At 40.4% G+C, this 13,216-nt stretch overlaps 1 protein-coding gene across 1 annotated transcript in view; it reads right to left on the reverse strand.

Moving 5' to 3' along the window:
• neto2a (neuropilin (NRP) and tolloid (TLL)-like 2a) overlaps positions 1–13,216 on the reverse strand; it is a 54,330-nt gene that overhangs the window by 10,484 nt on the left and 30,630 nt on the right. Inside the window, exons 8-9 of the mRNA XM_078210255.1 lie at positions 10,033–10,261; positions 7,703–7,816 (exon numbers count right to left, since the gene is read on the reverse strand). Of these exons, the coding sequence (XP_078066381.1) occupies positions 7,703–7,816; positions 10,033–10,261 (343 nt within the window). The remainder of the gene's footprint in view (positions 1–7,702; positions 7,817–10,032; positions 10,262–13,216) is intronic.

The raw sequence follows: 13,216 nt of genomic DNA on the forward strand, positions 1-13,216 counted from the left end.
TGCCTAAAGATTGCAATCCGAATTGTGTTGCTGGGGCGGGCGGGATTCGCACCGATTTTCACACTGAATATGACACTTTTTCATGATTTGGGAAAATAGACAAACTAAATATCCATGTCCTGCCAGAACACATGAAAATATTCTGTGCTGGCTTTAGTCATTGAGGTAAAATGTACTCATTCTAATTCCCATTCATTCATCCATGCAATATGTTAAAAAGCACATTGCACTAAAAGCTATCACTGCTGCATGCGATGACATTTCCTTCAATGTGCTCCTAGCTAATGATTTCTCCGCGCTGCAGCTGAAAGCACTTGACCATGTATTTAGACTGGTCATGGCATAATGGATGACAGATGGCTATTAAATATTGGATGTTCCTTTGTTGGGTACAAGAGTATTAAAATGTTCTCTAATATACTTTTCTTTGAAACAGGGGTCACCCAGAGTACATAACGCCAGCAGACGTTTTATCCACTGAGCTAGAATATGAAATATTTACTTCACTGATATATCATTAATAAAACAAAGAGAAGGCTCAGATGAATAGGTAGAAAAAATACTTGGTACACAGAGTTTACAACATCTGATTATCACCAGGATGATCCGGAAATGGCAACATATGGGACAAGTACTTACTGCGATTAAAATAAAATTAGAGTACTGATTCTGGTTTTAGGCTCCATATCACAGGAGGTAAGAAAGAGGGTGCAATTCAGATTCACTAGGATGCTATTTGTGATGAAGAAATATGAACATGAAGAAAAACCAGCAAAACTAGGATTATTTTTGTTCGGACAGAGAACTCGATAGAATTGCCTAAAATTATAAAGGGGCAGGAGTAGGTAGATAGAGATGGACTATTCCAGTGATTGAGCGATATAGAACAAGAGGACATAGATACAGATATGATGAAACAAATGTGATTTAGGACAGGGAATATTCACAAGGACGATACCAGAAATGCATGGGCACAAATATCAGGAAAGGATGAACAGGCTGGATCTCTTTTCTCTTGAAACAGAAGGCTGAGGGGGTGGTCTAATAGAGTACTTTGAATGATGAGAGGAATTGATAGGGTGGATACTGAGAGAATGGGGAAGAGCATAATGAGAAGACATCAATATAAGATATTCATCAATAATTTCAGAATAAACTTTTTCTGCACTAAGCGAGGTGATAATGTGGAACTCACTTCCCATGGGAGTGGTTGAAGTGAATAGTATAAATGTGTTTAAGGGGAAACTAGACAAGCATATGAGGGATCAGAGAACAAATGGTGTTAGGTAATAGGGATAGTTTTAAGTAAGACACATTTATATTTTGCGGGTGTTAGAAATAACACATGGCTTAAGGTTTAAAATTCAATTTATATTTTTGCAGTTGTGCATTAGAAGAACATTGGAAGGAGAGGTTGAAACCCTGGAGGTGAATCCTTGTTGAAGACATTTAAGAGAAAACATTTTTTGGGAGAAGATTTCAAGGTGTGTTCTTTGAAAACGGAGATCAGAAACTATTGTGTGAAAGATAGAGGGTGGAATTTTATGAGAATGATTCTAAGGGCCCGATTTTACCATTTTGATTCTAAGTGCTGAATCTGGGTATAGTACAGATCCGACCTCGAAATCAGCTTTCCAGCGCGCCCATACGCTTTCAGCCGGCTCCAGTCTGATCCGCACTGTGGGCGGGGCTTAGCGCTGCCGGAACGATCGGAGCTCTGAACTGCGCATGCGCAGTTCGAAAAAAAATCTGAAGCAGCGCGCCCAGGCGGGAAAGAAAAAAAAGCAGAGAGAGCAGCTCTCTGACACATGGAAGAGTTGGCAATAATTATACCTGCTCTTGTTAGAGAAAATATTGTTCTAACAATCTGATAACGCTATTAAACTCAAAGCTATTGTCGAAAGATTACACTTGCATCTATTTCAACTGTCTACTTTTGTCTCAGTAATGAATGTGAGCTGCTTGGGTTATTTTGGGCTGATTGTGTCTACTTGCAGGGCTCAAGTGAAAAATAAAATTTGCATTTCTGAGAATCTTCGACTACACAAAGTACATCCATATCATTTTGTGTGTCTGTTCATTCCTGTTGTCACAGAGACGTCTCCCCATCAACATATTGTAAAATAAATATATAACAAACCCAGTACTTGTAGCATATATCCTGAAGCAACAGTTCTTTAGAAGAAATTTCTAGTCCCAGGAACATCTAGGATAGACTTAAACAGTGTCAGAAGTTTAATATTTTAGATCAAATGAATGTAATGGTAGTTTATGCAGAAAAATTAGTTTATTAACTTTCTAAAGTGTAACAATATTTTGAAAAGAGATGCTTTTTACTGTTAAAGGATAGGAATTAAAACATTCAAATGTTTCAATTCCTATCCTTTAACAGTAAAGATAATGAATGGTTTACGTGCCTGGAATGGTTTACGTCCTCCCCCACCAAACCAAAGATCCATCCTCCCCCCTCCTCCCCCCCAACCAGAGATCCATCCTCCCCCCTCCTTCCCCCCACAACCAGAGATCCATCCTCCCCCCTCCCCCCCAACCAGAGATCCATCCTCCCCCCTCCTCCCCCCCAACCAGAGATCCATCCTCCCCCCTCCTTCCCCCCCCCCAGCCAGAGATCCATCCTCCCCCCTCCCCCTTCCCAACCAGAGATCCATCCCCCCCCCCAACCAGAGATCCATCCTCCCCCCAGCCAGAGATCCATCCTCCCCCTCCTCCGCCCCCCAACCAGAGATCCATCTGAGCCCGCTCCACTCCTCCGGTGGACGCCAGCAGAACGGTGTGAAGCCCGGTCACTTCAGCCGTGGCTCCAAGTCTGTGGCCAGGAAGGTGCTGCAGGCTCTCGAAGGGACTGAAGATGGTCGAGAAGGATGGTGGAGGGAGACCAGTGATCGAGGTAGGTTGGGGGTGTGCTCTGCCGAGGGGGGCCTGCCTCCATGGGTAGGACGCAGGTGGTCCTCCAGGACTGGCAGTGCCAGGTGACGCTGGAGCTTCTGGAGTTCACTGCAGAAGCACCAGTGTCTCATGGAGTGACCCAGGGGCCAAAAGGGACCCCAAGGGAGGAGGAAGGGTGCAAGCCCACGCTGGGGCCTTCCAGCCAGGAGACTGTGGCTATGGCGACACCTTCTGACTCCCCCCTTCCTGACACTGGGGCATCTCAGGGGCAGCGGGATGTCCGTTTGTGGGGAGCAGGTGTTTTCCTTGCTGAGAGAACCTCTCCTGGCGAGGCCATAAAGGCAAGCGAGCCCGGACGATTGAGCACCAGGCTCACTAAACACATGCAAATCAACATTATAATGAAGTATTATAATTTATTCAGCCTCTCGCCCATTCCAGGCAGGAGGCTCCCCTCACCAGAAATCGCATAAAATCATAAAATCTCATAAAATCGCGAGAGCCAAGAAAATGGGTGCAATCTTGATTTCTCGGCTCTTCCCCATTTTTAAAATCCCGGCCAGAGTTTCAATGAGACCAATTGTCTCACAATGTGACAAGCATCTGAGAGGAATTAATGATAAACCTGTAGAATGGTTTTGAGTGGCATCTGCCCCTTAATTTCAGAGTGTGATGTGTCAGCTCACAGTCGCCTACTGTTTTACACGGACTGTGTACTTAGTGTGAACATTGAAGTATGAGATAGAGTTTGTAACTTGTGTTATCTTTCAAATCTATATATATATCTGTAAAGGTATAGTTGGGGTGAAAAAGTATTGTATTATAGTTAATCTTTTCTTGTTTAATAAATGCTTTCATTCTTTTGTTAAAAGTTCATCTGCAATCTCTGTGGCTCTGTTCAGTAGTTGCTCTGCACCTTTCTCAATAAAGAATACATAAGAACATAAGAACTAGGAGCAGGAGTTGGCCATCTGGCCCCTCGAACCTGCTCCGCCATTCAATAAGATCATGGCTGATCTTTTCGTGGACTCAGCTCCACTTACCCGCCCGCTCACTATTAATTCCTTTACTGTTCAGAAATATGTCTATCCTTGTCTTAAAAACATTCAATGAGGTAACCTCAACAGCTTCACCGGGCAGCGAATTCCACAGATTCACAATCCAATTCCACAGATTCACAACATATATAAGTTAGGACCTATGAAGCCAGGGATTTAACTTGTCCAGTAGTATCAGCTGACATTGTAATAAAAGTTACAATGATAGATATGGATGAGGAAAGATGGGTAGGGGCATGAGTGGCACATGTTTTGGTGGCATTGACTATCTGATCCAAATAGCCTGTTTCTGTTTCCTATATCCTATATAATTCCAGCATTAGGGAGGTAATTGAAGGAAAAGGGAACAAATAGATTTGGGAATTGACGTGGATGCAACCTCTTGGATGGAGAAAGGGGAAGAACCAGAGGTTAAGAGAAATGTTATTTATTACTCTTTCTCTCTATTCTCATGTCGCCTTGTTCCTGACAGGCTCATTGATACCATTCTGATACCTCACCTAAGTGGCTGCAAGAAGTAGCCAAAACTGGGATCTATGCTGCCAGGTCTCAGTTCCCTTTACGCTGCCCTGGGATTTTTTCCCCGGCAGATGGAGTGAAGTGTTTACAGGTGCAAAGAAAGAATAGCCATGTGTTAAGATAAGGAAGATAAATAAAGATTTCTTGGCACATGGAAATGAGGTGGATTGGGTTACCCCAGTTTATTTTCCTCCAGACTCACTGAAAAACAGAAGAAAGGGGGGGTTTAAGATGCAGGAGAAAGGTCAAAACCTAAAGTTGCCGAACTCAACGTTGAGTCCTGAGGGCTGCAATGTGCCCAACTGGAAGATGAGATGCTGCTCTTGCAGCTTGCACCAGGCTGCACTGGAGCATTGCAGCAGGCCAAGAACAAATGTGGGTCTTTTCTTCTCTTTTTTAATAATGTTCTATACATGTATTGCCTCGATGTGAAACACCTTTCCCTCTTTCACACCGTTTGTTCTTAAAGTTGCTACTTTTTGTTGCAGTTTCTTTTGCTCTAACGCATTCTCCCTCCTTTCCATTCTAATGAAGGGTCTATAACTCTGTTTCTCATCTATTAGATGCTGGCAGACCTGCTGAGTTTTTTCAGTGTCCTCTGTGCTGATTCAGATTCCAGCATCTGCAGTATTTTGATACTGTTGATGCTAAGCTTTGCTCCTAGCTCCCATATCATGCAGGCAGCAAGATCAGGGAGGCATAGAAAGGTAAGTGAAAACTTTCATTTTAGCTTCCCAGATATTTTCCACCTGGACACCTTTTGGCTGCAGTTCTTGGAGAACAGCTTGAAGAGCTGGATGTCAATGGCCATTCCTGCTGCTGTAAGACTATCAGTTTTGCAGAAATGTCTACATTTTTAGGCCATTTCAAGGTGCAGGATCCTGCTAGGTGGCAGATCTGTAATAGATGCATGATAATGACCTGAACTAGCAAATTCAAAGAGGTTCAGGTAATTGTAAGTGAGCTCACTTTGAAAATATTACATCTTCCTGGTGCCCAGATGAACAGAGGGCAAGAAAATCAGACCTACCCTCTTCAGGAAAAGCCCAGCATTCGAAACTGAAATAAATGCTGTATTTCCAACATTAGGTACAATTGGCAAAATGTCGATATTGCTGAGCAATCTTCAGTGTATAAACAAGACACCTTTATTAGGCTGAATCATGCCTTTAAAACAAAATAAATCGTTTACCTCAACAACTTGTTTAATCTTTCCATGAAATGAAATGATAAAGTTCAAAATTTGTATGAGGCAGCAATAATTCCATGTGCATGTTTGTGTAAGGAAATACTGATACAGGAATAATTCTGTATGTACGTTTGTGTAAGGCAGCATTGATACAGCAATAATTCTGAATGTATGTCTGAGTGAGACAGTATTGATCCAGCAATAGTTCTGAATGTATGTCTGAGTGAGGCAGTATTGATACAGCAATAATTCTGAATGTTAAATATGTTTAAGTCGCAGGTAGATAGATTTCTGATCAATAAGGGAATTAAGAGTTATGGGGAGTGAGCGGGTAAGTGGAACTAAACCACTATCAGATCAGCCTGCTCCTATTTCTTATGTTCTTATGAATGTATGTTTGAGTGAGGCAGCATTGATACAGCAATAATTCCTTATACGGAATGCATAAACATGTTTCCTGGGCATTTAAGACAGACCACGCAAAAGGCACCTGCCAACATTCAAAAGCATCATCTGGACAAACTGATCAGGAGGACAGTCCTGGCAATTTGAAGTGAAAATGATCAAGCACTGGGTCCAGTCTTTGACACCAATTTACTTTTCACTGTTGTGCATCTCACTGTACATTAGTTAATTTTAACAGCTTTATTTCAAAGAGATTTCAGTCTATTTCCAGTGTATTATAAGATCTCTAAGTGAACTGCTAGTATAAAATTATCAGGCTCCTTCTTCCTCAAGTGGGCAATATCGTACTTATCATTAGCTGTGTTAATAAAAAACAACTGCGATTAGTTGACTCCAGTCAATTTGTGCCTGTGATAACTGCTGTGGTAGGAACTACCTTTCAATATTTAAAAGCTTGATGTATATATATTCTAACATTATAGGAGGGATATTGTTTATCTGTTGCTTCAGTGCTAATAGGGTCATGCTGTTATCTGATTGTTTATAATCTTGTTAGGCATCAGAATATTGCCAACCAAGGCGAGCACTTTAATCTGCAACTAGGTTGACAATGTATCCTTGAAACTGACACACGCAGTCCAGGGTTCCCTAATTGTTTCCAGTGATCTCAAATGCAAAAGAATGGGGTGTATACTGGATGAAGACATGATCAAGATCAAGTTTCTCTTTTGATGCACCGCCAAAACCCCACTTTTCCTTCAACTCTGGTCCCTTGAATAAAAACAGAAAATGCTGGAAAAACCCAGCAAGTCTGGCAGCATATGTGGAGAGTGAAAGAGAGTTAACGGCCGGAACTTTCTCGCATGATCTTCTGATCCGCTGATAGCTACCCCCTGCCACAGGTTCCCTGAAGGCAGGGGGTGCAATCAGTGGCAAACCCTCTTAACTGCGGCGGGACTGGAAGCCAATGACAGGCCACCTCCGCCACCGTGAACAGCACCCAACATTTTGAGGTCGTGTGACCCTTCTTCAGAGCCCTTGGACCTCATGTTTGTCATTTGTAGTTCTGACAAAGAAAGGAACAGTCCCATAGCAGGACAGACTTCCAAGCGTCCAATTGTTGTGGTTAACCAAAGATGATCAAGTACAGGGGAAAGCTGACTATTTCCACTGTTATTCCAGATTTAAAATCAGTTTAACTGGCATTCCCACCACAAGCAACCATCATGGGGAGGAGGTGGAGTCAAATAGCAAGAAACAAACAACAATGGAATATTATCCAACACATTTGAAACACCAGTCTCAATAAACCAAAAAATAACATCCATCTTCAATGTAGTGACTTATCTTCATTTCATAACAAGGAACTGGACCTCTCAGATTTTATTAGGGAATGAAATGAGCTGTTTGGTATTAAATCAGATTTCCATGCACTCGCTGTAGAAATGTCAAAACTAGTTAAGATCTGTTAGTCTCTGTAAACCACAGCTTAATGCGAACTTTGACTGAGATAAACGTATTGATTTAACCCATAAATACAGCTGTCGGGGAGAAATGGCCTTTGTCAAGTCCGATGAACTAAAGGACATTTTTTTCTCACAAATGCTTTTACAGATCACACTTTTACCTTTACAATGATTTTCATCCCATGGGTACACACAGTTCTGGACTCCATTACAGACCAAAGAATTGTTGATGCACATGTCGCTGTGACAAAAGAATGTGTTGTCCTGGCAGGGAGCTGCGAGACAAAGGTTAGTGTCACCATAAATTATAGAACGTGTATTTCAAAAGCTTTTACAAGATGTGATGTAGTACTGTGTAGGGCCATTCAACCATGAGCAAGAAAACACAGTAAATGGGCACTTTGTAAAGGTCATGTCTTTGTTAGTTCAGATTTGTCAGTTAGATAAATTGGTCATAGCTTCATTATTCACAATAAAAGCATCAACTGAATCTCCCACGCAAAATTAATTAATTTGCTTAATCTTGTTGGATTTATTGACTGTTAACTGACACGAATTCATAACATGTTAACATGTTTCAAGCATTGGCTTTGGAAACTAAATAAGTGTGGACCAGATGCTGGTTAATAACATTCTGAAATAAAGCAATGGATCTGAAAATAACAAAGAATAAAAGGACTATAGTGAACTATTTCTTTGGATGATATCTAACATTTTGTAAGTTGTGATCCAATTTTTCATGGGGATTCTTTAGGAAGTTTTGTGGATCAACTATGTGGATTTGAAACTCTTAAAGGACAAGTCACAGGATGTGTCACACTATCAATACCTGGAGGTGTTGCTTATTCTGCAAGTGGTGAGTTGAAAGAGCTAAAAATGTGCATACGAGTGACAAGTGGTATCTTCATGTGAGTGCCATCTGCTATGAATAATTTGTGACTGCAGCTCTCCAAAGGTCTGTTTTAAAAATACAAACTATGAACATTACTTTAAAGGATTTTTAGACGTGCTCTTCATATTTAATGGGACATGCATTTTTCCTAATTCAGGAGTGATTCAGATAAGTGAGTTGAAAAAAGAGGAGGCGTTGTGGGGAAATAAATCAATTAATAAGCAGACAAGCATAACTTGCATCAACACATACAAATTATTAAGACTGGCAGAATTCTTACTGATATGCACTGAATAGACAATTTTATCTTGTCTTCAATTACTAGCTGTAGTCCATTTCCCAGTGGACTCCAAGTCATTACAAAGATACCATCCCGAAATCACTACAAGTTTAACTATCTTTATTCCAAAAGAAAATCACACCAGAAAATACATGCTTGTGTACATATTTTCAAGGGGCGGCACAATGGCACAGTGGTGAGCACTGCTGCCTCAGAGCGCCAGGGACCCGGATTCAACTCTGGCCTTGGGTGACTGTCTGTATAGAGTTTGCACATTCTCCCCGTGTCTGCGTGTGCTTCCTCCAGGTGCTCCGGTTTCTTCCCATAGTCTAAAGATGTGCAGGTTAGGTGGATTGGCCATGGTAAATTGTCCCTTAGTGTCCAAAGATGTGTAGGTTAGATGGATTAGTCATGGTAATTGTGCAGGGTTGTGAGGGTAGGGCAGGGGAGGAGTGGCCTGGGTAAGATGCTCTTTTGGAGAGTTGGTGCAGATTAGTTGGGCCGAATGGCCTCCTTCGCACAGTTCTATGAAGTGTTGTGCAGAGGCCGTTAAAATGAACCAACTTCTAAAATTTAAAATGAGAGTCCTGGTTGCAATTCATCAATTATCACAAACTACCTAAGATTACTTTCTGCTGCTGTTTGATGGGGTTAGGGCCTGGGTGGGATTGTGGTTGGTGCAGACTTGATGGGTCGAATGGCCTTCTTCTGCACTGTAGGGATTCTATGAATCTATGAAGTATACCAGAGGAATGGTCTTGTTTTCTAGTACTGCCCTAATTTACTTCCTGATGGAAAATTTAAATGTTTTTTATTGCAAATAATTCTTTCAAAATTTTTGCAAAGGGAAAAAAAATCTGATATAATCATTTGTCAACCTCTGAAATACTCCCATTTTTACATTCCTAGGATAATTAACAAAGTGTACAGGACCAAATTGAATAAGAATATTGGCAATTAAGAACAAATCTTTTCATAGTTTATTGGCAATTTTCCAAAGCAACATGTCCCCCCCCCCCCCCCCCCCCGCCACAACTAATCTGTCTGTTTGGACACATGTTTCTACTCCCGAGGGGATGTACAGCCACATTGCTTCCAAACCTCTGCCAACCCATCCAGTAATATTATAATCTTACACAGCATAATTTCCAAGCCTACATTTTTGACTATGGGCAATAAAATTCTGTGGCTGTGTCATAACATTGTTTCAATCTTCAACAAATGCTGTTCTCTGAAGTAATCTATTACAAAATAAAATACACTAGCAACAAATTAAATGCTATTGGCGAATAAAATGTTTATAAGCTTTGGTTACTTACGATCCACAAATGAAGTAAATAGCATTCGGAATCTGCTGAGCCTGCTGCCCTCATCAGCCCACATACGAACCACTCCAACTCCAGTTTGTAGCATCACATCGTTAGCTACTGTGCTACAAAACTTTGCCTTTAGGTTTTCAATAGCACTGCTCCCATCATACACAGCAACAAAGTTCCTCTTGCATTCATTGGAGTGATCCATTTGATAGTCGAGAAAGCGTAAATAAATCTATCAAAGAGAAATAATTGAGGTCCAGTGACAATGTTGCACACATAGATTTGTTTATTCTTTACAGGAAAGGCTATCGCTGCATTCCTTTACATTTAAAGAGAGAGAAGATCAAGAAAGTGCATTTTTTGTGTTTAAAACCATCAGAATTGAATCTCCAAGAGGGTGGCTGTTTATACTTCTTGATCATTATCAATCTTTTTGCTCTAATTTTTAGTTTTTTTCTCTTATTTTATTTTTGAATGGCAGGAGGAGGAGTTAATATTCCTCAGCTTGAACATGTTGAGGCTGGAGGCGGACAACTCTTTCAATAAAGTGTCAGTTACTGTACATCCCATGAGTAATAAAGCTCCCTCCATTTTTATGTATCTTTGGAGAACAATCCCTACCCCCGCAATTTACCAAAACAATCATCCTTATTCCCTTTAGATGGCCCATTATGCCGAAACGTTTGCAGCTATCACACTGAAACATCAAGGAACATTAGAACAGGAGTAGGTCATTCAGCCCCTTGGGCCTGCTATGCCATTCAATTAAATCATGATTGATCATCTACCTCAACACCACTTTCCCACACTATCTCCACATCCCCTGTTGTAATTACTCTCCAGAAATATATTGATTTTTGATTTGAACATGGTCAATGATTGAGCTTCCAAAGCCCTCTAGGGTAGAGAAAGATTCACCCCCCTCTGAGTGAAGATATTCCTCCTCATCAGTCTTAAATGAACCATCCTTCATCCTGAAATGATGTCCTCTGGTTTTAAACTTACCAGCCAGGGAGAAAACCTTACCTACAACTACCCTGTTGTGCCATGTGAGAATTTAGTAAGTTTCAATGAGGTCACCTCTCATTCTTTTGGAATACAGACCTAGTCTCCCATTTATAAAGATAATCAAAAATTACAGTGTATAACCTGAACTGAAGGATTGACCTTGATTAGAACAATAAGTCTACCTTCAGATGGTGGACTTAGATTGATCATTCTATATACTATTAACCAGATAAATACAGTTAGCATCTTCACATTGCTCAATATACACAGCCACTAACTACAGTACTGTCTGGATAACGTGCTTCAGTACACTGATGAGGTTAGATGAAACTCCTTCCCAGATGTGGCAACAATAGCAATTTTATAAGGCTGTTAAAAGAAAGCTATTCAACATGGTTCATTTTCTATAGTTTCTCAGTGTTAAGCTAGATGCGTTCAATTAATATCATGGCATATTCTGTATATGTCTGAAGCCAGATTGTGAGCATAATGCTCTGTGACGAACCTCTGTTTTGATAAAATATAGGTGACTGGTTAATCCTTGTCAGTTCACATGTGCATTTTTTGACAAGAATTGTAGGATGATTGACCTAAGAATGATCCACATCTATAATTGTAAATGGTAAACAACCTGCACAACAACATTTCAATATGGTCCATTACAAAGGAAGTTTGAATGCAAATCTCAAAAGATAAAAGAATGGTGCTCTGCCATACTGAAGTCTCCAGCTTTTGATAGAACATTTGTTATAAGATCACTGAATCATTGTTCCCAAGTTCCATAATTACTTGTAACAAAAACTGTATGCAATTGGCCTCGATTTCAAAGGACCATGTTTTAATAAGATGGCACTATTGTAGAGAGCATCAGGTATAATTTTCTGTAAAGCCTTACCAATGAGTGGAACAAAACACAACAAAGCAGTGTTGAAAACACATTTATCTCTGTTCCAATTCTGTAGCTCACAAAGTGCAGGGATGCAGTATCACGATTACCTTTTTTCAGTACTAATTGGGGAACATTACGTAAAGAGCCACTCTCTTTGAGCCTTACCTGATGTTAATCTGCATAATAATGATTCCATTAACCAGTGTTGACTCAGTGGTATTGTTAAATGTTCAATACCAAGGTTGAATTAAATATTTTGTGGTCTTAAGATCGTGGTTGCACTGGGTAGCAAATTGAATTTTATTTATCACATATTACGGTACTAGCATGCATAGTATAAAATAGTTTAAAATAGAGCAAGACCCAATAGTAATTGAAAGTGCTTCTGAATGCTTTGTTCAAAGTATAAATGTTATTGATATGAATTATTTTATACTGCAGGATATGATCGACATATTTGAAGGACATTTTGAAAGGTAATTTGGCAAACAAGTCATGAAAAGAAAATAAATTGAACATCATTTTTAATCACTTATGTATAAAGTGGTTAAATGTCAAGTGGCAGTTTACTTTTGGATTTCAATCTCACTGCCTTCAGCAGCAATTCATATTAATCAGAATTCAAAGAAAACAAACGGCATTTGGCAGAGAAGAAGAATTGGCATCTTTATGCCCATTGCACATTGACATCACAGGTGTTTGGTTGCTAATGGAAATAACTCAAGTGACAATATTTCTCTCTAAATCATTATTTGTAATGTTAGTTATATCCCACCAACCTTAATACCATTTTTTGTATGGCTTTAAGGCTGTAATATATTGTTACTGTTATTAACATTCTTAAAGTTAAGACAGTGGGTTTAATCTAACATTAGAATTCTAATGCAGGTGGTACAAGTTAAAGAAAAAATCATTTTATAGGATGTGGGCAGCACTGGCGAGGCCAGCATTGATTGTCCTTCCCTAGTTGACTTTCCAAAGGTGGTGGTGAGCTGCCTTCTTGAACCACTGCAGTTTTTGAGGCGTAGGTAGATCCACAGTTCTGTTAGGGAGGGAACGCCAGGATTTTGACCCACTGACAATGAAGGAACAGCGATATATTTCCAAGTCAGAATGGTGAGTGACTTGGAGGAGAAATACAGGTGGTGGCATTCCCCTGCACCTGCTGCCCTTGTTGGTGGTGTTCCCAGGTATCTGCTGCTTTTGTCCTTCTTGATGGTAGTGGTCATGGGTTTGGAAGGTGCTGCCTAAGGAACCTTGGTGAGTTCTTGCAGTGCATGATTTAGATGG

Source organism: Mustelus asterias, chromosome 4 (assembly GCF_964213995.1).
Source record: "Mustelus asterias chromosome 4, sMusAst1.hap1.1, whole genome shotgun sequence".
Taxonomy (NCBI): Eukaryota; Metazoa; Chordata; class Chondrichthyes; order Carcharhiniformes; family Triakidae; genus Mustelus; species Mustelus asterias.